The following is a 25802-nucleotide window of genomic DNA, read 5'->3' as shown; positions in this document are numbered from 1 at the left end:
CTGTTAATATTCATGCCTTGGAGGTCTAAGGTATCACCGAGTATTGCTGGCAAAAGCAGTTTTGGAGTCTTGATACCTCCATCTCAAGAATGGGACATATATAAACGATAAAACCTGTAAAACCACAGTTAAAGAAAACTGTTCTTCGGAGGTGGCATTTCTTGGGTTAAACTTGGGCAACTTCAGATAGATGGAAGTCCTAGTTCTCAGGAACTGAGCCCAGGAATGGGAGCCAAAAACCTTATAAGCAATTGGCGTTGTCTACCTATTCTTGTGATGAATGTACACAGCAGATAAGCTTGATAGTGTGTGGCCTTAAGCTTGTATTGTTCGATGATTACTCTTCCCTCTTTGGTTGAAAAACAAAAGTTTAAAATATTCAGTGACATCATTTGCTATTTAAACACCATTTTTACTCTTTCCTTTTTTCTCATTTTTCAGTGACAATGACAAATATTGGAGAAAAAGGTAAGATTTTTATTAGCTGTTTATAAGTGGAATTCATATATCAGGCTAGTGTGGTAGTGTACTAGGAGAATTGAGATACAGATCTAACCTGTTTTAAATAACTGTACTTTTTGTGTTCCTCAGCTCCTTTTATTATCCTGCAGTTCCTGAATATCGCTTTAGCCATTCCAAATAGAGATGAGAAAAATTAGAACTTTTCGCTCTTCTTACTGGCTTTCTGAAGCGTCAACTAAAATAATCCTTATATCCTGTTTTTAAAAAATTTTATTCATAACAAGGAAAGCTCTTGTAAAACCAGGACTTCTAAAGATGACCAGGGTGTTTCTGCAGAGTGCAATGTACTTAAATGGGAGTTGAATTTTTTTTGCAGTTTCTTTTTAGCCAGTGTCTTCGAAGAAGCAGAATCTTTCAGATACATAACCTTTTCAGAAGATAATAAAACTGCCTGATTAGCTGTCATTAGAGTTCCTACCCCAAGGCTGTAGCATGTTTAGGTTGCTTTTCCAGATGCTATTTTAATAATACAGCACAACATGGAAGTGTGGGACTGCGGAGCTTTTGGAGAAGGGGGTTGGGGGTTAGGAGACAAATTGTGTGCTTTTTACGTTTGTGTAATTCCAGCAGGTTTTATTAAGTAATTGGTGCCTCCCCCAGTAAGAAGAAGTGTTTGCCAATTAAGAAACATCTGCTTGAAAGACTTTTTTCAGTTCAGTCTTCTCTCCTGCCATATGAGTGCATAAGTGTATCTGCAAACTTCAGCACCTGCAGACTTTGAAATAATTCTAGTTTGTTGCTGCTCCATAGTGTGTGTGGGGAAGATGAGTGTGTTGTTAAGCATTGCTCACGAAGCACCTTAGAATTATCAGCAAAATGCATTGGGGAAGATTAAATTTCCTTATTTTTAGCTGCTCAGAATCGTGGTGAGCTTCAGACAGTCTAGAGAAATTTACTCTGGCTGTGCTTCTGCCTTGAGTGTTTTCAGGGGTGAAAACTGGGCAGATGGAGCTCAGCGCGCTTACAGGTTCCTGCAAATTTCCAGGCAACTCTAGCTATGCTAGCTATTGGTAAATGGGCTGCCTTCAAGCAAGGGATACAGCATTTGGGTTTGGTTTTGGTTTTGTTTGTTTTTTTTTTTTTCAGAAAAACTGTAAAATAGAAGGATTTCTGCCCAGGGAGCTGTGGACAGCTCTTCTTTTTCTGTCTCAAGGGAGTTGAGGTTCTTATGTTGGGCTCTCAAATGCCCACAGACCCAGTGGAGCAGCTGGGTAGCTCAGTGTCTCCATTGCAGTGCAGGGAAGCTGGTGGGTAGGTAGCCTGGGAGAAGTCATCAGTCGGGAGCTGGGCCAAGTTGGAGAACTGAGGTGCAAGAGCAAACAAAAGAGCGTAAGTATTGTGCAGATTTTAAAGGGTAAACATAGGAACGTGTCTTTAGCCCAAAATTTTGTCTTCCTCCAGTAGTTTGGTGGGTATTTTCTGTATGAAAAAAGAATTTTCTTATCAGCCAAGGTTACCATTATTCTCACAACAATAAAACATAGATGCAGATTAGTAAACACATAGTGTACAGAACTGATGTAACTTGCCCTACCTTGCCCTCACTTTATGCCATTAATATACTGCTGTTTAAAAAAATACCAATTTTGTTTGAGTTAATCAGGGTTTTTTAGAGCGGATAGAAATGGTCTGATAAAAATGTGGACTGTTCCTGCCAGATGCTTGTGCAATAACAAGATGTTCATTTAGTGGTTTGTGCTTGATGTGAAGCCCAGTTCTATCACTTAGTTATACTGATGAGATTTTTTTTTTTCCAGTTTATAGACATGGCATATGGCTCTTCTCCCCTGTCATCCCAAAAGCTTTGTACAGTGTTGCTCATCAGATTTTGTTAGCTTTTGTTTATTATTTTTTGACTGCCTAGTGAGTAAATAAATATTTACTGTGTTGCTGCTTTTTTAGTAAACAAACTTCAACACCAGAAATATTTATTCAGCATTAGTTTTGAGGCAAAATTACAAAATAAAAAAACATGCTGGGGTACTGTCCCTGCATTTATCCAACCATCATGCATCTGTTATGGAAAACTCTCTAGCACTGAATAGCATTACATATATTAAAAACCTGGCTAACTATATGAAGGCAATATTTCAGAATGTTTAGTGAAAGTATACAAGTTTCACGTTATGATGTTTTTTTGCGATCTTATGAATTTATAGAAGTTTTATAAAGACTATTTGACCATGTAGCTTTCATGTAATCTTGAGCTATGATTTGTGTTCATCTGTACAGCAGGGAAATAATATTTTTCACTGTTGCTGTCCTAGCTGTCCTTTATTTGCTGCCTCTCTGCCAGAGGAAGAAAAATCCAAGAAAATACTCTTTCTTGTGCATTAGAGCAAGTTAATAGGGGCTACAAGTTTTGGATTTACTGTTTACTGTAGCGAATCGCTTGGTACAGTGAGAGCTTTTAAATGGAAACACCTATCCATCCATGGCAGGCTCTTTGGAAAAGTTAATGTTACCTTCTGTATTCTAGTAAAACAACTCAGCGTGGTAAATGTTGACTGGCATCTGTTAAAACAATCTAAGAATAAATCACTGGCTGTAAAGAATATACAGTAGTGAATGAACATTTGAATTTAAAGAACCTGCAGGTTTTTAAAAACCACCCTATTGTCCTCCCTTCTAAAAATCTAGCAAAATGAATTAACTGGTTATGATTACTGCTCAGGTATCATATGCATATCCACTCAAAGACTCCCTTCAGTCTAGTCACTATTTAGGTAGTTACACTTCTTTTTGGGGTTGGTTTTTGGTTTTTTTGGTTGCATGGCTAGCAGTCTCCCTACATTGTTTATAAAGCTAAAAAGAAGAGATGCATCAGTTAAATAAGATTTAACAAATGCATAAAGGGAGAGTGCTTGCTACATAATTATGGGGCTCTAATAGGCTATTAACCATTCCCCTCAACCTGTTGTAATATATGTATGTAGCCTGTATCATGACTTTCCCCACACAGTCTGTATTTGTCTCCTGTAAAGTTGCAGTGCAGAATTTTTGTTGCAAAGCTTTTGCAGAGCCTATGTATTTACATCTGTTAGAGTAACTATCTGTGATACATACAGCATCCATTTGGAAGTACTATAATATCAATGGTCTGTTTGTATTAATTGTGTTCCTTTTTTATTTTAGTTGTGTGCCTGGTTGCTTACCACATATTTTTCATGCTGTTCGTCTGGTCATACTGGAAAACCATCTTTACGCTACCAATGAATCCTTCAAAAGAAGTAAGATAAACTTAACTTTTGTTTCTGAAATAGCCTAGTCAAATGCCTGATATTGTAGTATTTTAATAACTTAGACTCTGATCTGTTGTAGTTTTACAATGTGTAAACACAGATGGTAGTTGCAGCTTCTTAATAGGAATAAGTCAGATTGCAAACCGTAATCACCAAGACTTTAAAAATTAGATAATATTTATGATATTAAGAAGAAAAAAGACCTCTCCACTTGAAAAACATTAGTTATTTCAACTAGCAGCTTAATCTTTGCATTGGAATATAATACTTTTATGTGGGCAAAAAATTTGTTTCCCTGTGTTTAAGACTTACATTGCCTGGCAGCATCTGTCTGTTGTCCTCTGATTTAAAGCTTTTTCCCCACCTGTTTTGGTGTGAAGGAACTTGGGGGTGGGAAGCCACATCTGCCTAAGCAGGAAGGGAGCTAGTATAGGACAGCTGCATGGAAAAAAGGTCTGAGTAAATACATACCCCAAGTCTAAGTCCAGCTAGTACAGAAGTGTTAAAGAAGGATCCAGTTGTCTTGGAGAATATTAAGATACAAAACCATGTTCAGTGTGATCCAGCCTCAAGATAATTGCTTTTAGCACAGTATTTGGATTTTTTATTATTTTGATTTCACATTCTTTCTACCATTTAAAAAAAAAAGAGTAAACTGTCTATAGCCTTGATGAAAATCCTCCCCACGCAGCTTGGTTCAACTAGCGCAATTTTTTGGCCTCTTCATCCTCTCTTTGTACAGAAACGCCACAGTCCTCAGTATGTGCTATGTCACAAAACCTCTGAGGACAAGAGGAATCATGCTGTGGCTGCCTCTGGAGTTTGAAATACCCACAAAGCCAATACTTATTTGGGCGTGGACTTACAACTCTAGCTCCTATAATTGCCATGCCAACACAAAATAAATGGGTTGTGATTTCTGCTGTGTGTCGTGCAGAAGTTCTTTTCTGAATAGTTTTCATTCACTAATAAGATACGTAATTTTGGAAACAAGTAGATAATTCAAAGTAATTGGCATCTTCCTTGAATTTCACACTGCAGTCTTTACTACAGCTTGGGGGCGGAGAGGAGTGAAATATATCAATAACCTATTTCATTTGGGAATTACATAGCAAATATATGCATGTATATGGTGACTGTAGCGATAATTAGAAGAGTTTTCAAGTCACTGGGCTGATGCCAATAAAAGACTTCCAAAATATTTTGACAAATCCTTAGTAATTATAGTGGGATTCCAAAGCCATCTTACAATGCTACTGGAGAACTTCAAATGGGATATTCAAAGTATTGAAATTGGATAATAGAAAGCAACGTGTGGTGTTTGTGTTCTTTGAATTTACACACAATGTTGCTGGCAGTAAGTGACATCTTTGTTGTTCTACATCTTTTTCCTAATCTACTAGAGCAGTATTTTTAAGATTTGAGTATTTGGTAATGTTAAGTTACTGCTTGGCTTCCAGTTTCTAGGATGAAGTCTGTAAGCATAAAAGCATGTATTTCAACTTAGCTGAACTGACTTACCAACTATAGCAAATACTTGTTTGAAGACTGAAAAACAGATAAAGCCTTTGTGTTTTCTTTTCATGAATACTGCAGCTGGTGCACACCACACAGGCTGTATATTTCTTTTTAAGCATATTTCAACTTCTTATGCATATGAAAAGCACTAAAGCTCCGGCTGCAGTTTCTCTTTAAGATCCTCTGAGGGACTTCACTTTAGTAGTCTGCCATTTCATACCTGTGTGTACCAGCTATATACAGGCATTGCACGAAGGTGGGAGAGAAGGGTTTCCCAGGCATGAAGGTTTTGTAGGCTTAGGACTGCACCAAGAGCCAGTATCAAATGATGAAGCAATAGCTCTGTGTACATCAAAATAGGAAGCGTTAAAAAAAAACAAAAAAAAACAAAAAAAAAAAACCCACACACAATATTCAGAACCAGTTTCTGCAGTGAGAAACCCTATGTATCCCAATAGAAATCAATTCAGGTGTTGTAAGAGTGTATTCTTGCTAGGGAAAAAAAAGAAAGGTGACCTGAGAAACTCATGCTAAACAGTGAACCTCCAGCTTCTGCTGGAAGATTGAGAGTTTTGTCAGGAAGGTGGAGTGGTGCCTTCTCTCCAGAGGCGAGAATAGGCTCCTAACTATATGTGTCTGTCTGCTTTCCGAGTTTCACATGTATCACTTTCATTTAGGAAAAAAAAAATATTATTGTAATGACTAGCCTTTCTGTAGAGATAAATGCTACGCAGAGTGCTTCTGTTTCCAGGGCAGGTTAGAGACAGCCACTCTTCCTGCCAAACGCGGACTTCTTTTCAGAGGTGATTTTTGTATCCTGTTTCTCTGATAGAGATACCAAAGATTACGGTACCTGCCCATTTCTAGAAGCTGCAGTGGCAAAGCTGACCGTGTTGCTGTGTTGCAGAGGACTTCAGGGTATAAGAAACTTGGACCACTTCATGTATACCATGCGTCTCTTTCAGTAATTTTTACCCTGTCAGCTCTTAATAGAGCAATGTTTGTTATTGCCATTTTGGGCAGCAACAGAAGTTGTCCTTTTGTGCAGGAAGATGTTAAGACTTGGTTATTCTGTCTGATGGGGCACCCGTCTCTTCCTTCTCTTGGCCAGCCTCTGAAGTAAAAGCACATCCTAACACCTGCATGAAGAGACCAGCAACTCTCCAGTGGCAAAGAATAAAAGGGAAATTGCCAGACACCAGAAGAGAAATAAAGCTATCTTTTCTGCTGTTACTAGTAGCGTATTTTCTTTCAGTTAAAGACTGAGATCCCTAGCTTATATTCACTAGCTAATATTTAGTATTATAGAAGTAAATTAACTGAGTTTTCAGTGCAGTGGTAAGCTCTTGATCCTCTTCTTGAAGAGTGTTGCTTATTACTTCTGGAAGCATTCAGCATTGCATCAATACCAAATCAGGAATAATATTATTTTTTTCTTCAGTTGTCATAAACTAAATTAGTGGTCTTAGGAACACTGAGTTATTTGCTGCAATACCTTGTACATGCTGCTAATCCATATTTATATAATGAATAGTTATGTCTCTTTATGTCTCTTTATGTCTCTACAGTTACTTAACTTGAAATTTGCTAATATATCTTTGATTTTAAAAATTATTCCAGTTTCATCTATCATATTCAGACAAGGAATCCCTAGAGAGGGAGCCTAGAGGTGAATCCCAGCAAGAAGTCTTAAGACGGGCAGCCAAGGATCTTCCTATCTATACACGGACAATGTCTGGAGGTAAATAGGTGCTCAGGAGAACACTGAAGGCAGGTGTCTTGATGTACTCCCTAAACTAATTAAAAAAAAATCAAGGGTTTGGATCGTAGGGCAGAACTGCTTTTCATACTTCATAAAATAATAAAGTACCCCAGAATTTAAATGTAGCTTTATGCAGCTACATTGATTCAGTGGAAGAATTGTTGGAAAGTAAATTACTGCGTACAATTTAGGATTTTAAAGTGGATTGAAAACGCCTTGCTAAATGTTTGCCAACTGACGTTAAGAAATAGGTTATGATACTACAAATGGCAGAAGAGGCTGTAGCAGTCTTTAAATGCATAGATTTCTTCTTTCATAGGTTAAAAAATTAATCACTATCTGCATGTCATGTATAGCTAGGTAGATCACAGTGAGAAACTTACTGTTTTACTTGCTGGTTTTTCATTTGCAAGAACAAAAGTTCTTCCAAACTAAGAGTTAATCTTAACCTACTGATAGTGTAAGTTTATGAATGCTGGCTAGCTAAGCAAATCCAAGAGATAATCTCATGTAGTCAATTAAAGCTGTTAGAACAATAGCTTAAAATAGCTATATTGTTGAACAGCCTTTAAAGGTTTTCCAGTCTAGTGAGAGTTTTGTGGGGTTTGTTGGTTCGTTGGTTGTTTTGCAGAGCTGAGGGGTTTGGAAGAAAAAACCCTGATTAGCACGATTAGCAGAGATTGCAAAAACTAAGCTTTTTGGGCTCACTTTGCTAGATTCAGCAGTGCAAGCACTTAAAGAATGCTTCAGTATTTGCAACTGCTTCTAATCATGCTGAAATGCTTTCCTGGGGGTTCTGCTGGGCTGAGCTGCTAGTATTTACTTTTGCACAGGCTTCAGGAATCAAAATGTATAACTGTACACTGAGATCTAACCTTGGAATTTTTTTTTTTTTAGCAATCAGATACTGTGACAGATGCCATCTTGTAAAACCAGATCGCTGCCATCACTGTTCTGTATGCGACAAGTAAGGAAATATTTTAAATAAGTGGTTTTCTGAATAAATGGATTTTTTTTCATGACAGGGAAGCTTTAACTTTTTATGCATAGATTTTTCAGGTTTAACAGTTTGGCAGGGTTTTAATTCCTTAGATTTTTTTCCCAGGTTTAGTATTTATTTATTTATTTCTAAGGAAGTCTGTAACTTACTCTGCATCATTTGATGGCTTTCTTGCTGCCAACATGGATTATGTGGTCTTCCACATTCTTTACCTGATAGTTAAACATTATGAGTATTAATAAAGAAGTATCCTTAAGAATGTAACCAAAAATAGCTGGTAAACAAAAATTTGCTTCTTTTGTTAGAATCTGAATAAAGATCACTACCCATCTCAGTCTAATCATGATGTCACTTACATCTTATCCAAGGTAATAAACTTAATATCCTATTCTTCATTGGATAACTTGCAGGTTATTTTTGTTTGACAAAAGAGACAACCAAGCATCCCCATTTCTAACTGAGGCCGTAAAATAAAGTTTTTGTTTGTCTAATGCAAAATGAAGTTCACCTCTGTATTCCCCAGAAGTCTAATTACTTTCTAATTTAATCTTTCATTTGGCTGTTCTTCTCTGACCTTTCTCCAGTTAGCTTGAATGTCTCTGTTTCTCCACTCTTGCCCGCAGTGATTTAAATTTCTAACTTTGAGAGAAGGGGCTTCCTCAAAGATTGATTTATTCTTAGCTTTAAGGCTGTTGCAAATTCTCTTCAGCTGATAATAAACCAAACCTTCTAACAAGATTGTGAGGCAGAGATGACTTTCCAAGTCCAGCGAAACACCAGAGGCAGCAAAAGAGTAACTGAGTTGAGGCAGAAAGAGGGTCTTGGTTGTGTTGTATGGGATGGTCATTGCAATGTAAGATAGGAACATTCTCGTGTCTGAGCAGGGTAGAGAAAGTGTGACCTGTGTTATCCTATGAAATGTGGGTTAAATTTGTAGAATGCCATTAGTTAATATACTTTGCAGAATACCTTAACTTTGTCCTTACCTTGTCAAAATTCCCTTGCTTCAGTTATATCCGATATTCCTGTGCATGTTTTATTATGGAGAGTATTTAATTGCAAAAATGTTTGGGATTTTTCATACAAGGTAAGTTCTTAAAAACCTCCTGTGTATCTGCATATATTTCTATAAAAGCAAATCATGTACTTGGAAATACATTTAGTTGCATCACTAAGTAAATAGTAATTGAATTATCCCAGTTTCTAAGTCTCTGTCAGAGAATAAACCATAGTTGAAAAACCTATTCAGAATGAGAACCAAATCCTAAAGCTGAAGTTATAGATGGCGTTTTCTTAAATCACTAAGCTCTGGACAGAACAAGCATTTTGAGTTTGGGTTGCCTACAGTTTACTTGTAGGCAAACTGTATTAGGTGAATTGAAATAGACATCTTTGTTAAACACATTAGGTAACCAATAGTACATATGGGTAATTCTTAATCTGTATGTGAATAATTTAAATCTGACATGTGACTGTGCTTCTGACCTTTGTTTTTCTTTTGCCTTTTGTGGTGATGCTTGGAATTCTGTTGGGTTTTTTTAAGATGCATTTTGAAAATGGATCATCATTGCCCGTGGTGAGTGTACTGATGGCTTTCTTTTCTTACTTTCTGATTTGGTAAAATAAACTCTTGAGGGACCTGTTATGAAGGTGATGTTTCGCTATTCCTAGAATTAGATGCTTACATCAAGTTACTGGTCTTGCATGACCTTTGGAGTTATTTACTCTATGTCCTCTTTTCCTAGTTGTGAGATGTGGAAAGAAGTTCATGTATCGTTTTTCTTAGACCTTTGAGTTACATAACGACATGTTTACAGTTAGGATGAGGTAGACTTCTGATCAGTAAGGAAAATTCTTTTAAGAATTGCATCTTCATAGATTTTGAGTTTGATCGTTACTGTGGCTTAGTTGCATTGAATGATGACATGATACCCTAGTTAAAAACCAAAGGGAAGGGCTGTGCTTTGTTCCCCTTACTGAAGCTCCCAGGACAGCTTGAATGGGCTTGCTGGAAACAGCAAGTTACCTCTTTTAGTTTTATGGGTTCTCTGTTTTCTTTCATTTCTTTCTCCCCTTTCCCTCCAACCCTCCCTCCTTTTGCTACCGTGTCAGCCTGCATAGTGGTTTTGTTTTCCTGTCTTTTCTCAGCAGCTCTCGGAACCAGTGGGTAGGCAGGTTATGTAATTAATTAAAGTCAGTTTGGCAGGTATCTCACAGAAATTATTAAGGAAAATTGTTTAGTAAGGTCCAAGTTAAGAGGATTAAGTGGTAGATGGCAGTTCTTCACCGCATGAAACCAATCAGAAAAGAAGAATCTCCTGCATTGGACAAACTGAACGGTAGATGGTTCTAAGGAGCTGGTTCGATCTCCTTAAATAAAATTCTTGGGCAGAGGAGACTGTCCTGGGGGAGGGAGGGTTGCTGGGCTCCTCCTGTTTGTCTGGGTCCTCACAGCAGCCTCTGACATAATGCAATATGGTTTAAGAATCTCCCCGTATTCGGCAGCTGCGTGGTAGATACAGTTGAAATAAATATTTAACAATATAGGGTAAAGTTACTTCCTACATTTTTTTTTTTTGCTGTAGGGATGTCAGCATGTGTGAAACTTGATGATGCTTAATGTTAGTAGTGTGCTGCTTAAAAGAAGAAGAAAAAAAAACCACACACACAAAAAAAAACCCTATCAAATGCAGAACAAATTTCTTAAAAGAAAAAAGGCTATTTTGTTTCTTCAGTCTTCTTATAGCTGTCTTGAAGAAAACTATATGAAAAATAGCTGTCAGGCTATTCCTGACAAAACATCAGTGAAAAGTCTCAATGTTACTGTTATTATTCAGTGTTCCCAGTGTTCCACACACTTCTCATAAGCTTTATGGTCTGTCTGGGATTTTTTGAGTTGTCCTGCCTTAGGATAGTACATGAAAATGTCCTTCATGTAAACTTCAATTTCAGAATAAAAATCCGTTGCGTCAAATAACAAATCATAAACTGAGCACCCTAGTGTTGTGTAAAGGGGCAGAGAAGTGGTATTTCACTAGGGCATAGATCTCTAGACAAATAAACCCCATTTTCCTCTCAGTAGCATTTGCTTATTTTACCTGTTTGCAAACTCTTCATGTTCAGGAAACATAAACATACCCAGTTTGAGAAAGTATTTACTTTGCTTATTGTTTTTAATCTAATAAGCAATGGGTGCAAAAGGAAAAAATTGAAATGAGCAGGTACTTAAAAGATGTGTAATGCTTCTTGATGGAGCATTGTTCCTTTTGTACTCCAAATAACAGAAATGCACTAGAAAAAGAGGTATTATCTTGTTTTATTTTTCCTAAGTTGAGAGGATGTCCACAGTTCCTTGCTCACCCTGAAAAAATTAACTATGTGGAAGTGACGAGAGTTTTGAAATATCACACATGCTGATCAAACTTTATAGTTTCCTTTAAAGACCCATGTTCAAGGGGTCTTTGGGAAGTATCACATGGCTATTTTACCAACAAAAGTAACGGTGCAAATCAGTGTAATGGGTGGGGTTTAGCCCCCCTGAAAACATCATTAGGCCCTGCTTTGCTTTTCATTTGGGGATTTTTCGGTGGGAGCAAGTTTGGTGGGAAAGAGGCGGGAAAAAACCTGTGTGATGCTTAGGAAGAGAGGGGAACAGTAATGGGAATCACTATTTTAATATTCTGCTAGGAGAAGGATTTCTGGAGAGAGGACAGGTAAAAATAAGCTAGGGAAAGCAAGATGAAGCACTAGGAAGGCAAAGGTAGTAAGGCGGTAGTCATGTCCTAGCCCCAGGTCAGCTGTTCTCTGCTTTTTGGGAGGCTTTATTTTGGCTATCACTCCTGCACTAATGGCAGTGTCGCGATAAACAGAAATATTTAATGCTAATTGCCCTCTAACTACTCCAAAAGGTTTGAGTGATGCAGAAATAAAAGCATTAGTGATTTCTATGCTAGCACTCCTGCTACTCATACTATAGATGGAGCTGCAGGCAGGAATGCGATGGCTTGATGCACCAAAAATATAATTTGTATGTAACAACTGTAATATTAATAAGGTGCATTAGCAACACCTTAGGAACCATTTGAAACATCTCTCCTTCATCTTTTGAGTCATCTGAAAAGAGTTTAACATCTCCTTAATTCTGTGATGCTTTTTAACTGAGCTGCATCACCTTCTGTGCCTTTTAAGTTGGTTTTTGCCTGGCATTTTCAGTAAACTAACTCTTGAGATAGGGAAGATATCTCCTCTTGTACTTGAAAATAAATTGTTTTAAATGTTATCTGTAATCCAGATTTTAACCTGCAGTGTTCTTTTTTAATGAATGTTTCACTGCAATAGCACACCATTATTTAGCAAGCTGTCTGTATGTTTATCAGTTTTACTCTTCCTCAAAATGTTAGACTTTAAATCTGTCCACCATTCTTGGGTCTTATGATTTGATACTACATGTTCAAATAGCATAACTATAAAACATTGGTGTTTACTTTCTCTTTAATCTTTTGATTAACTATTCTCATCCAGTAAGAACTCCTCAGTCTGGGGCTTTGTCAAAACTGCGGGGAGTGGGATAATTTATGAAAGTGGTTTTTTATGTGTGTACTGTGTGCAGTAATGCAAAAGAACAACACGGAAGAAGTCTGTCTTTGATTCAAGAAATTTCATCTCTGGTCAATAACATTTCACTTGATATTTCTTTCCTCATTAAATGGTGTCATAAAGTAAAAACTGTCATAAAGGAAATACCATGAAAGTAAAGTAGGGTTATCATAGAAACCTTGCATCTGAATTGCTTGCAGTTTGTCATGGAATTGCTAACTTTGACATATTTAATGAAGAAGACACTTCACTGTGGAGAATTGTAAATTTACTTTCCAGTAAGAATCATGGTGACCTTAGAAACAGATCTTCTGTTTTGGTTTTGGGTGGGTTTTTTTTAATTAGAAAAATCTCTTGTGAGTCCTCCTTAATTGTAGTTAATATAGATGCTTAGCTATTGCTGCTTGTTTAAATGGCAATGCTAAATTTAATGTTTAGCCAAGGTGGCATGTTCTGTAAAAACAAAACCAATAACAAAACAAAGAAACCTTCCCAACCACCCTAATGATGGATAACAGTAGTGTACAGTGAAATTTTATTTGGTATTTTAAGATTTTGCCGTATTGTGATTACTGTGTCTCCTGCCATGAGCATCACTGTCTCCCTGAAGAAGAGAATAGTTGCAATAACTTGTCCTGTACTTCTAGAAGAAGTTGTTCAGACTTGCCACGCCTTCTTACTGTTTGAGAATTGTTTTTCAACATGCAAGTGCTTTCATGGATGTGGTCTTCTCTTAATGAGCTGATCTTTGTGACAGCAATATCAATTACTTAAAGAAGGTATATGGATTTTTTTTTTTAACTCATGGAGAGTTATGTCAAAGTTAGCACTACAGTGATAACTTTTTTTAGTTTCTTAATGCAGCCAAGTAAGAAGGAAGCTGCTTACCAACAAACCATCCATGGGCAGCACTCCAATTGATTTTTCATTTGGTGGATGTAACATTATTACATGTTTAACAGAGCTCTGAAATTCATAATACTTAATATATTGCCTCTAATGGGAAGCTGCTATGGTAGTAAATGTACCCTCATCGTGACTCTCTGATGATAGTGTATATTACTTGCTCATTATCATGTATAAATTCTTTAAAAATTGGAAACAGGTGAACTTGAAGCCCGTAAGTAAAAATGTTAAAATAAGATTTATTTTAACATTTGGATGGATATTTAAATGTTCCTAATCTTTTATTTGCTGTCATGTTCCGTATCAAGGACATTTTCTGTTTACTCAACAGTAGTGTTGCCCCCATTATTTTATATAAATGTAAATAATTTGAGGGTTCTCCTGTGAATACTCCTAAGTTTGAGAATCTTACTAATAAAGTTTACACTAAGATGTAGCATGATTAATGAAGGAGGATGTGGATTAAACGAGACTGCTTTTAGGCTCACAAAATTCAACTGAGATTCTAACTGTCCCAGTTATGCGCAGTATGCCTAATGGTAAAACATGGATACTTAAACTTCCTTAAAAACTAAAACAAAAAAAAAGGTAACTGCAATCACATTTACATCAGATGTGCTGGGAACAGATTTCGTACCATAAGTCAAAACTGAATTTCACTAAACTGTTGAAGGTCGTGTTAGCTGGTTCTTTGGGTTTGGTGTTGTTTTGGTTAGAATTTCTACACTAATTCGGGAGTTGAAGCTAAAAACATTTCAGTAGCTTGAGGCATCACAGATAGGAACCAAAACTTGGTTTACATACGGATATTAACTTTTAGAGTAAATGAGTTTAATTCTAAATTGGATGAAAGCAAAGAATATATCTTCCTTTACATTCCATTTTTATTTTACTTTTTTTATCAGGGTGAACAACTGTGTAGGATTCTCCAATTACAAATTTTTTCTTCTCTTCTTGGCTTACTCTCTACTGTATTGCCTCTTCATTGCTGCGACAGATTTACAGTATTTTATCAAGTTTTGGACAGTAAGTACTCTAATATACACACTGTCTTTAATCATAGAATCATTAAGGTTGGAAAAGACCTCTAGGATCGTCAAGTTCAACCATCAACCCAACACCACCAGGCTTCCTAAACCATGCCCTGAAGAGCCGTATCTATATGTCTTTTAAACACCTCCAGGGATGGTGACTCCACCACCTCTCTGGGCAGCCTGTTCCAATGCCTGACCACTCTTTCAGTGAAGAAATTTTTCATAATATCCAATCTAAACCTCCACTGATGCAGCTTCAGGCCATTTCATCTCGTCCTATCACTAGTAACTTGGGAGAAGAGACCAACACCCACCTCACTACAACCTCCTTTCAGGTAGTTGTAGAGAGCAATAAGGTCTCCCCTCAGCCTCCTCTTCTCCAGGCTAAACAACCCCAGTTCCCTCAACCTCTCCTCACAAGACCTGCTCTCCAGACCCTTCACCAGCTTCATTGCCCCTCTCTGGACACACTCCAGCACTTCAATGTCCTTCTTGTAGTGAGGGGCCCAAAACTGCACACAGTACTCAAGGTGCGGCCTCACCAGTGCCGAGTACAGGGGCACCATGACTTCCCTACTCCTGCTGGCCACACTATTCCTGACACAAGCCAGGATGCTGGTGGCCTTCGTGGCCACCTGGGCACACTCCTGACTCATGTTCAGCCGTCTGTCAACCAGCAAATTACCTCTGTGTGAGAAGTCTAAGATTCAAGGCTTTACATTGCAATCTAGCATCTCCTAATACGAGGTACAAAAGTTTGTTTAATTATCATAGCCCTCTATATTTTTTTTTTGTTTGTCATAGTTTATGAAGGTTCACTTATTCCTACAGTATTCTGAAGTGTAGAACAAGTATGCAATTATTAATTATTTAGAGAATAGTTTATAAGGGAATTTATACTATATATAGTTTTGTTAACTTCTTTTAATGCTATGATATGGAAAGGTTCAGGGACATTTTCTAGTATTTTAATTATGATTATCTGGGTTCACAGCTTAAGATATTACCTTCTTAGGTTTGCAGTATTTATGCCATAATATGACTATTCTGAAAAGGCTAATGAAACAAGACGATCTATGTAAAGATAAATTATTTTTCTTTAAAAGAAACTTCAAAGTTCAGATCCAAATTGCAGGTTCTTGTTGTCAGTATTTATACTTTCTCAAGAAATGCCTTGTTTCTTGAACTTAGATGTTGTTAACACCCTAACAGCACGGCTGTCTGTACATAGAAGGTGTGTAATTAATTTATTCAGACTCCTGTTGCATGGTACGTTTGTGAATTTGATTTGGCTGAATAGAGGATTATTAATAATCAAATTAAACAGCTATTTCCCCAATTCTAACAGCATAATTTTTTTTTATTTTTAGAATGGCCTTCCTGATACTCAAGCCAAGTTCCACATCATGTTTTTATTCTTTGCTGCAGCTATGTTTTCTGTCAGTCTGTCTTCTCTGTTTGGGTATCATTGTTGGCTTGTCAGCAAGAATAAGTCTACATTAGGTAAGTGGATTTAATCCTTCTGTGTTTGACAGCAAAAAGTAAGTAATAGATGTATACTATATGTATGGGGGTAATGGAAAAAGTGGGCAATCCTATGCAGGGTCTTTGGATCCTGGTTAGAAGTGCTTGGGTCTAGTAGTGTCCAGTACTGACTCCCCAGTTCTGGTGCTCCCTGGAAGTTCTGGCTCTTTTCCTCCTTGCCCAAGGGGCCAAGCTATTAATGAACCTACTCTCTTCCTCCCACTTCCTCCCATCCACAGCTTGTTAACAGAAACTGAATAAATAAATAAAAAAATTGAGATCACGTAATACAAGTTAGACACCCTAATGCATGCTCACACAAGTGCTGCTTGTTTGGCGTTCCCAGGCCGCAGGTCAGAGTCCTCTGATGTGGTGTCTCAGTCAGGGCAGTGGTTCCAGGGCTTTGTTCCCACCCATGCCCACTGCGGAACCAAAGTCCCCATGTTCAATACGGCTACAGTTTTGTTTAAAAGCTGTGGAAGGCAGTTACTACTTTGCCTGTACTGGAGGCAAGGAGAGGAAAAAAAAAATCTAGAAGGCAGGCTGATTGTGGCCCTAGCGTTGTTAGTTTTGGTCAACGTGAATGAGCACAAAGAGTCAGCGTCATGGAATGATCTGATACCGAAGAACAGACTTCAAGGCAGTGCTTCTATATTTAGTAGTAGATGAACATGGAGATCTGAAGGGTGGTTTCACAGCTGTGAGTCCTGTCTACCACGTAATCATAGATTCATAGAAAGGACTCTGTTATGAGTTAAGTTTAAAAACCTCAGAGAAGATGGCCTGTGCCTCTACTATAGGAGTGTATATATAACTGCATTGAATATCAGTGTTAAACCAGGAATTCCCATCACCTGGATGCAGGTTTGTCTGGTTACAAATCTTTAAAAATAAATAAATAAAAGGAGGTGGAGAAGATTTGAGTCCATGTTCTATACTATACGTTCTGTACTATACAGTCTATATCCTGGACCGTAATGACACCAATTTGCAATGTATTCATTCAAGTCCTAAATCTCTAAAAGCTTTTCTGTTGATAAAAGCTGAATCAGAGTAAGCCAATGAATTGATCTGGTTTTTTCCAGTTCTCTTCAGATTTACTAATACGTGGTGTAGTGTAGTTTTAATGGAAAACTTTGAATTTATATCATTGGAAGAAAGCTTTTTACTTCAAGATTTCTCTTGGGTTTGTGGGTTTCTTCAGCATTCTGAAAAATCATCTACTAAGAAGTTAGTATCAGAAAAAATTTGTCAATCTATTTAGAAGCGGATAAGTCTTATTAATGATGCTTAAATGAACAGAAGTAATTACGTATTCTGTTTATAAATTGTTCTTATCATTTTAGTGCAAAAAAGTGTTCAAAGGTAACAAAAATGCAGTACAGTTCTAATTCAATATTTCATGTTTTTAAAACAAACTGAATCCCGGTAATATACCACGTCTTCTGTACACTTAAGCTACTCTAAAAGATCAGTTTGTCTCTTCTTCCCATTTTACCTCGGGAAGTTGCTTGATACGTGAAACCCTGAATATGCCATAGTTTGGTAATGAAGCCTGACAGCTTTCAGTGAGATTGTGCTTAAATCATCCTGGGAGCTGTTTTTGTAGCCTAACATGGGCGTCTAAAAGGGTATCTCTATTTTCCCTTCCCCCTTCTTTAAAACACCTTGTAACTAATGCATACTATGTGTTGAATGTCATTGCCAGCAGTTCATAGCTAAGGATTTACTGCAGAAGGACGATCTGTGCATGGTTCCAGCATGGTTTGTGTGAGCTGTACTGTCAGGACATCAGGACATAGTTTGCCTACTGTATATAGCCAATTAAGGGGATTAAATGGCTACCAGTCACTTGGTGGAAAGTGAATGAGTTTTCTGCTTCAGGCACTTTGCAACCCTTGAAGCTGTATGTAGCTCTTTTCTCCAGAAATGTAGGTTGGATGTCCGTGGGGAATAACCTGGGTCTACGAGTGCAGTGCTTTCTTTATGCAGCTGTAAATACAGACAGTATTTTCATACCTCAAGGTGTGAAAAGCTAGTCTTACTACTAAAGTGGGTTAAGCTTTTCTTCTTTTCCATTACTCTTTCTGTAGTAAACCCTTTGTTTAGGTTTTCCTTTCTTGAACACTCTTTGTGGTATAGTCACGTGCTGAAATCTTCATATAACATAAAAAGAGAGTTCCTCACTCTTCCTTGCCTTGATGAGGGAGGAGGGTGGAGGAGAATTCCACCCTTCCTCGCCTGTAGGACTTCCTCTGCACGCACAGTGACAGTGTGGGCACTGATTTTGGCTTTCATGAGTGGACTAGCTTTCTCTGTCATTTGGGCAGTACAGCTTTTCCTCTTGGATGGTGGTATCATCAGTGCAATTGCCTAAATACTGCTGTGAAAGTGAAACATGCTATCTTGTAAAGAAATGTAATTAATGTTTTTCTTTTAAGAGGTATTCAGAGCTCCCATATTTCGTCACAGAACAGACAAGAATGGCTTTAGCTTGGGCTTCAGCAAAAATCTAAGGCAGGTGTTCGGTGATGAGAAGAAATACTGGTTGCTGCCTGTGTTTTCAAGGTATGCTCAGTTTTTAATGCTTCGCTTGCTGAAACTGTTGAATAATCATGATCCACAGGTTTTAGTGGGGTAGTTAGTATTTTGAAATAAGACACGGTAATATTCACTTCAGAAAAAAACAGTTTTCAAAGGTTGGGGATTTTGTGTTTTGGTTTGTTGTTTTTGGTTTTTGGGTTTGGTTTATGTATGACGCTAATACTGAATTTTTCAGTCTAGGGGATGGTTGCTCCTTCCCGACTTGCCTCGTTAATCAGGATCCTGAGCAAGCGTCCACACCTGGTGGTCTTAATTCAACATCCAAAAAGTAATCTGCTTTTTGTTACTAATTTCAAATAGCTGATACTCTGTTTTTTCCTGTGCACATGTAAATACAACCATGTGTAAGATGCTTAAAAGTGGTAAGCAAATGAAGAGTATCCTATTAATAAATACAAGTCAGATTTTAAACAGCTAATTGGCTGTAATTCTGCTAATCCTCAGACTTAAAATTAAAGTTATGGAAATAAGTTTGTCTCAGTTCAGTGACATCCCAGGAGCTGAATTTTCCACGCCTGCCTAAACAGCATCCGTAACATTCTGTCCTGCATATATATGAGACAGTTACTTGGTCTGCCTGTGATACAGATGTATTACCTTGGAAGGCTTTTGAGGGAGGGCTGCTTCTTTGTACCTGGTGAAAAGAAGTTTCGCACAAAGGAATCCCAGTTCTCGACGCTTGTGCTGAAGCACAAGAAGCTACGTATTAAATGCACATGATTTATTTCTGCTGATAATAGGAGACATTTTCTTAATCCTTATTCTTCAAGGCCATGACATCTTTAAAGTGTGAAAAGTATGCAGATGTTCCTTGAACTAAACAAATATAATGGCTTAGTATGTCATATTGTAACTCTTTAGCGACATTTATGTAATGAAGTGTGTGATGAGTGTAGTAGACTTGAATATGTCTAAGAGATGATAATGGAATCATATTGACATCTTTTATTCATAAAGGAAATACATCACATTTCAGCTAGCTGCTTATTGATATTTTAAATCTTAGCCCAGTGATCCATAGCTTATATTAGGCAAGAGATTTTGGAGATGTTCCCTTCACTATTTATCGTGTCAGGTTCATTGTAGTGGCAGTGAATATGGATAAGAGTGCATTTGGAACTGAAGTACATGTATTAATATATAATATCTGTCAAAGAAAAAGTCAGAATGTTTCCCTGTTCTGTGCTAGGGAGTTGATTTTTAGGTTGTGCTTGCATCTGTGACAACTACAGTGTCATGTGAATGTGCGTAACGATAAAAGTGTAGTGATTCATCAGAAAAGAAGCAAGGCAAGGTAGGGAAAATACTGCGCACGACACACTGTTGTAATGTGTGGTAAGATCATGAAGGATTACTGCAGTTTACTACAGTGTTCTTTTTATTGGTGTCACAGTGAGAACCACCTGTTTCCTGCAAAGCCGTTGCGTGATTCCCAGAGCCACCTTCTTACGGATACACCGTCTTGGTCAGAAACGAGTGGAAAGGCTGAAAAGGGCAAAGTTGGTAAGGAATTGGTTTGTGCTGCAGTGGTTCATTTTGTAATAAACTTGTTTTGGAGGATATAGTGTAAAAATGACCAGGGTCACTTGGGTTTTGTATTCATGAACCAAAATTCATGAAGCTTACTTTAAATGCATGCATGGAAGTTCCATGTATCGAGGTGCTGTGCCCTGCCCAATTTAACCTGACCAAGAGATACTGAGAACACTAACACCAGTAGGTACTAATTACCTTTTAGGCTGAGCCTGATTATCCTTTTGGGAACAAATTGTTTATATCAGAATAGGCACCTTGTTGGAACTAGTGAAAAACCGTGTAATGGGCACACAACAGGAATAGACTTGGTAATAATGGAATGACATTAAGATGATTGATAGTTAAAGGCTGTGTTATTTGCTGAAAGAGTCTTGAGACCTTTTCCTGTGGAAATATAATTTTTTTTGTCTTCAAAGGTATGAGCAATCCTGCATTAACCATGGAAAATGAAACCTAGTTTCCCTTAAAAGAAGCATCCAAATATATAAGGAAAGGTATGTTAATATTCTGTGTACTTAATGTGCCGTTCCATCTTAACACTTGAAGAACACACAAAAGAAAGTTGCTAAAGCAATTCCTATCTGTTTTCTTGATGGTTTTTTGCCATGAGATAGTGGCACATTAATTCATAGTTTTAAACTAAACTCTGATTTCTGGATGCGTGATGTTTGCAAAACATTGTTTAACCTTTATACCCATTGCTTTTAGGTAGTATTCCAAAATACTATTCCCTTCCTGTAGAAAGATAATGACATTGTGACTATTCAAGCTGACCAGCAGATCTTTGTAGAAGTAAGTTTGAAATTTAAGTGAGTTCCTGACATTAAATGCAAAGATCATAGCTGGGTCTACTAAAGCAGGTAAAGGTCTATCAGATAATGAAAGAAAGATAGACTTATTCTTAATATGTAAAACTATTAGTAGCTTGTTTTTCTATGCCAGGTTCTGAGCATCTTGTTCCATAATTTTAAAAGTGCTGCCTACTGAAGACAAAAGGTGTCCATATGACTTCCTAGCATTTAGTCACCTATTGTCAAAAACAGCTGAGATTTTTTTTTTTCTTGCATTGATATCTTGCAACATAAACTTCTTGGAACACAGGTTTGAGAAGCAGCTAGTAAATTCTGTTACATACATAAGAGATTGGGGACCTTAATAATTGGGTTGGGGAGGAATGAACACAACTGATCATCATATTCACTTTAGTATTCTAATCTCACCAAGGCTTATGGAAATCAACTATTTCGTATTCAAAGCTGGATAAAGAATTTAACTCCAACCCTAAGAATTTCAGCATTCCAAATCATTTATGATTTTCCAACAACATTGGAGGAGTCATTCCAGCAAGATCACTTCCATTTCTGCTGTTGGAAGCACCCTTTCAGTCATCCTGGCAAAGTGTCTTAAGTGCATGTCCTTCATTTGTTTGTGACATGATTCCTGGAAGTGCTGTCACAGCTGTCAGGCTGCTCTCGGTCACTCCTGGAGGAAGTGGAAGGCATGGAAAGCCATCAGAGAAACGCAGTGGTTGTTACTAGACCCGTCAGACATAGTAGTGCACTGACAAGGCAGATTATAAAAACGGTAGGTGCACAGGTACAACAGATGGCCTGTAGCTTGTACCAGAAAGGTCCCAGAAGTTCAGTTGGATTCATCAGAGAAACTAGAAAATTCTTGACCAGTACATTCTGGTTTTGTGTTAAGTGGTGAATGAAGACACAGATGATTCCAGATATAGGTACATCTACAAACTTGATGATGGCATGAAGTGTTAAAGTGTTGAAAATGTGGGTGTCAAATGACAGAGTTAGAGACGAGTGAATGAAAGTCAGCAGCGTCTGCAATTTTGACTGCTCTGTGTAGGGGGTTTTTAATAGAATCTAAAAATCTCATTTCTAACCCTTCATTCAAAATGTAAATGACATGCTTTTGCCCTGAATAATCCATCAGTTGTTTCCACAAAACAACAGCTTCTGGAAAAGAATAAATTATTCAACTTCAGTTAGTTTAATGTCGTACATGTCATTGCTACTCAAGAGTGAAGCATTGGAGACAGACTTTAAAGAATCAGATTTTTGCATTATGTTACAGAAATATCATTAACGATAACTAGTTTTGTCAGGTTGGAGTTCTACTTTCAAAAGTCCTAATGCTTTATTTACTTAAGTAATAACTTTTAAACGTTAATCTTTCTTTGAACAGTGTGTACATTTTATTGGAACTTTGACATTCAGATTATTCTGAATGTCAGATGTGGTCTGTGATTGTTCTCAAGATGCTGAAAGTGGTTTTTTCCAAGCTGTTTAGCTTGATGAACATCTCATACTCTTGGCTGGTTGGTTGTTTTTTTCTTTTAGTCCAGTCTGAGAAAGTCACAATAGAGTTGTGTTTGCAGTCTGATTACCCTACCCCCTGGGTTTTGGGGGGGTTTATTTGTTGGTGGGTTTTTTGTTTCTTCTTTTTGTGAGCATCCATTTTGAAGTGCAGCTTTTCAAAAAGAGACCACCTTCAGAGGAGGTTACGTTCCAAAGAGTAAGTTTAAAGCCACATAAAAGGGTTCCTGGAAGTCAGTTTTGCCTCAGACCGATGCATGCGCGTCTCAAAAGAGCAGTAGCTAAGGACTGATAATTTCTCTGGCATGAGCGTAAGTGCCAGTTTGGTTGTACCCTTAGCTCTGTCTGAGATATTACCATGTGGCACTTGAAAGACTTTCTGGAGGTGTAACAAAAAAGCTAGATTACTGAGAGTGCCAGATGCGGTTTACACTAATGTAATAGAGAATTGTTTTTTAAATTATGTTGGTACCTGGAAGAACTCTAAAAATACCTCACTTCATTTCATAAACTGGTGGCCTGCTTCCTATGTAGTCAGTTTTTAATCACTGTCATCCTAAAGTGGATTAAACATAACTGTGAACAGTCTCACTGTGTTCCTCTTCAGGGAGGGATTTTCGTGCAGCTGTTGTTCACTTTCCCCTTTGAGTTGATGAGACCTGTTGCAATAACTTAACTTTTAAGGATGCTTCAATTCTAATAATGTATTTTGTGATTAATGTTCTGTTCCAGTTCAAGAAAAAGCTGTCGGAAGGAAGATGCATTCTTCCAAATATCAGCCCTGTTGGCCAGCTGCTCCTGTCTGCTCCTGTGTGGATGTGCTCAGAAAACAAACTGACAGACGATTAGCTATCTCCATGTCACTGCTTGAAACATGAAACTAAACATACTACTTCTGAACCATATAAAGAATGTTTCAACTTAAAATTACTGGTTTTGAATGGTGAAGGATGATTCTGAGTATTAGGAAATGGAAGATAAAAAAAGAGGAGTCTGAGTTTACAGTTGTAAAAATTCAATGGCTGGTTTTACTTCGATATTCAGCACAAGAAAAATGTGATCTTGCATATCAGTCCATGTTCTTGTCTTGATTTTGAAAATTCACCCATTAATTCAAATTGCTTTAAGTAGTTGACTTTAAAATCAAATTTTTGCACTACTGGCTTTATGAATTGGGAGAACAGCCAGTGTTGCGTACAAATAACGTAGTGGCTTGATGGACTGTATTTTCGAGTGCTTGATAAGCAATTTTCGAAGATAAGGAAACCCAAGTGAAGTGTCTGACTACTTTTGGAACATTTTTTGAAAAACGTTATGGCAAAGGCTCTGTTTGCCCTTGGGTGTGCCCTACCAGTAGTTTAAAAAGTTGTGGAGGGGGAAAAAAACCCATCCTTTCTTAATTGAATGCTACAGTGGGTCGCTGGTGAGTGGAGCAATAAAAAGCCTGCATTCAGATGGATAATGCATTGATGAAGCTGGCCAGCTGGGGATTTTGATGGGAGCTGCACAGGACAGTGTTATGAAGTGGGGAGTTTACTGTCCAATTTGGAGCCATTATCTGCTTCAGGAAGTGAATGTTAGCACTTAACTTTGATCCAAAAAGCTTTTTACCAACCTGTGTTCCTGAGGGCCACCGGCTTTCAAAATCTTAGTTTCTTATTAATGAAGAGTTGTCTCAGATTTCTTGTTTCACTTGTTCTTTAAGACACTGCCTTTCTTACTGCATAATTTGATGAATACCATGTACAGTTAAGGAGAATTACTGTTACAACTTGTGGTATTTGAATTACAGGACAATGGGCATTGGATTGCAGTACCAAAAAGCCACGCTGCTGCCTGTAGGAAACCCCCTTCAATTAAGTCAGGAGCTAGCAGCTTGCTTAGGATCAGAGTTTACTGGCCAGATAATAAAAGATGCATTATCAACTTTCAAAGTCAAGGAAGTTTCAGCAACACAAATCTAATTGTCTTGTGCCTTTTGTATACACTACGTTTATGGTATCAGTGTTTACATTTAAATGCAAATTGTTATTCTGAAAACAACTTCCGGAGGGACTTAGTTCGGCTTCCTAGGTGGCTAGATAAAAAGGCTAGTCCCAAAAAAAAAAAAAGGAAAACCTCTCAGACTAAGCCCAGTTCAGTTGGAGCAGAGGAGTACTTCTGTTATCAAACCTGACTCACTTAGCAGGGTGGTTCACAGTTTAAAGATGCCAGTTGTTTGTTGAGAAAACTGGCAGCAGGACTAAGTGACAGATTTCTGAAAGCAAAAAGACAAATCTTTAACTCTTCTACAGGCAGGTAACTTTAAAATTTGTCTTTCCTGGGTTTACAACTTAAGTGATAGCTGTTGGAGCACAAGTGTGGGTTGTGGGTTTTTTTCCTAGTGAGGGAAAACTGATTTATTTTACTTTTTTTTAATCTCAAAATTTTACCAGCCTGAAAACATCTGTTTCTTGCCAGAAGTGCCAGAGTAGGGATCCCTTGATGTAGACCACCTTTTTAAACTAGCATGAAGGTAGCATACAGTTTACACGATGCCTGCAGACATCTAGCAACCAAAAGTTTTTTGCAGCTATTTATTCAGTGTTGTTCTGTCGGCTTACCTTGTATTAGTGTTTGTTTAAAGGCTGACTTGTCAAGGGGTAAGGGGGAGAGGGAAAATATATTTTTTAACACTTCAGGTTCTCTATCTGTAATATAGTCTTGTTTTTTACGCAGCTAGTCACAGGGTGGTTTGTCATGGAGCATGCATGTGAAAATACCAAGTAAAAAGTTGAAATCCAGCTTCAAGTAACTTGCTCCGTATTTTTACATAAAGGCAAAGTACAGATTTCTTCCCCAGCAAAACTCATAATGGAAATGGATATGTAATAATGTCAGCCTCCCTGTGTCAAGGACTCTAAGCACTCTCAGTAAGGCTGGGGATCACTGTAGGGACAGGACAGGGGTAAGGGACTGAGAAGTGCCTGGCTTCTCCATGTCTCAGAAGTCACACTTAAAAAACACAATAGGCCTGAATACTCTGCAGCTTTGATGTAGCCAGAGGCTGTCCCTCTAACAGAGAACTGACGGAGGTGTGGGAAACATGCTGCTGAGGGGAGGAAAAGGGGAGAGAGAAATGGTGGTAGCTCAGACGTAAAGGTTGAGCAGAGCTGAGCCAGAGGGCTCCAGCTTCCCCTGCTCTCAGGATGGGTATGAGCTGTGCCGCTGAAGAGCACCGTCAGC

At 37.8% G+C, this 25802-nt stretch overlaps 1 protein-coding gene across 1 annotated transcript in view; it reads left to right on the top strand.

Moving 5' to 3' along the window:
* ZDHHC2 (zDHHC palmitoyltransferase 2) overlaps positions 1-24694 on the top strand; it is a 35127-nt gene extending 10433 nt beyond the window's left edge. Inside the window, exons 2-13 of the mRNA XM_075091400.1 lie at positions 442-468; positions 3658-3752; positions 6903-7023; positions 7942-8011; positions 9588-9620; positions 14452-14572; positions 15951-16083; positions 18546-18672; positions 18884-18976; positions 20102-20211; positions 20661-20738; positions 23310-24694. Of these exons, the coding sequence (XP_074947501.1) occupies positions 442-468; positions 3658-3752; positions 6903-7023; positions 7942-8011; positions 9588-9620; positions 14452-14572; positions 15951-16083; positions 18546-18672; positions 18884-18976; positions 20102-20211; positions 20661-20701 (971 nt within the window). The 3' untranslated portion in view covers positions 20702-20738; positions 23310-24694. The remainder of the gene's footprint in view (positions 1-441; positions 469-3657; positions 3753-6902; positions 7024-7941; positions 8012-9587; positions 9621-14451; positions 14573-15950; positions 16084-18545; positions 18673-18883; positions 18977-20101; positions 20212-20660; positions 20739-23309) is intronic.
* Positions 24695-25802: the final 1108 nt, after the last annotated feature.

The sequence above is a fragment of the Phalacrocorax aristotelis genome, chromosome 4, assembly GCF_949628215.1.
Source record: "Phalacrocorax aristotelis chromosome 4, bGulAri2.1, whole genome shotgun sequence".
NCBI lineage: Eukaryota > Metazoa > Chordata > Aves > Suliformes > Phalacrocoracidae > Phalacrocorax > Phalacrocorax aristotelis.
This window is presented reverse-complemented; position numbering and strand designations above follow the sequence as displayed.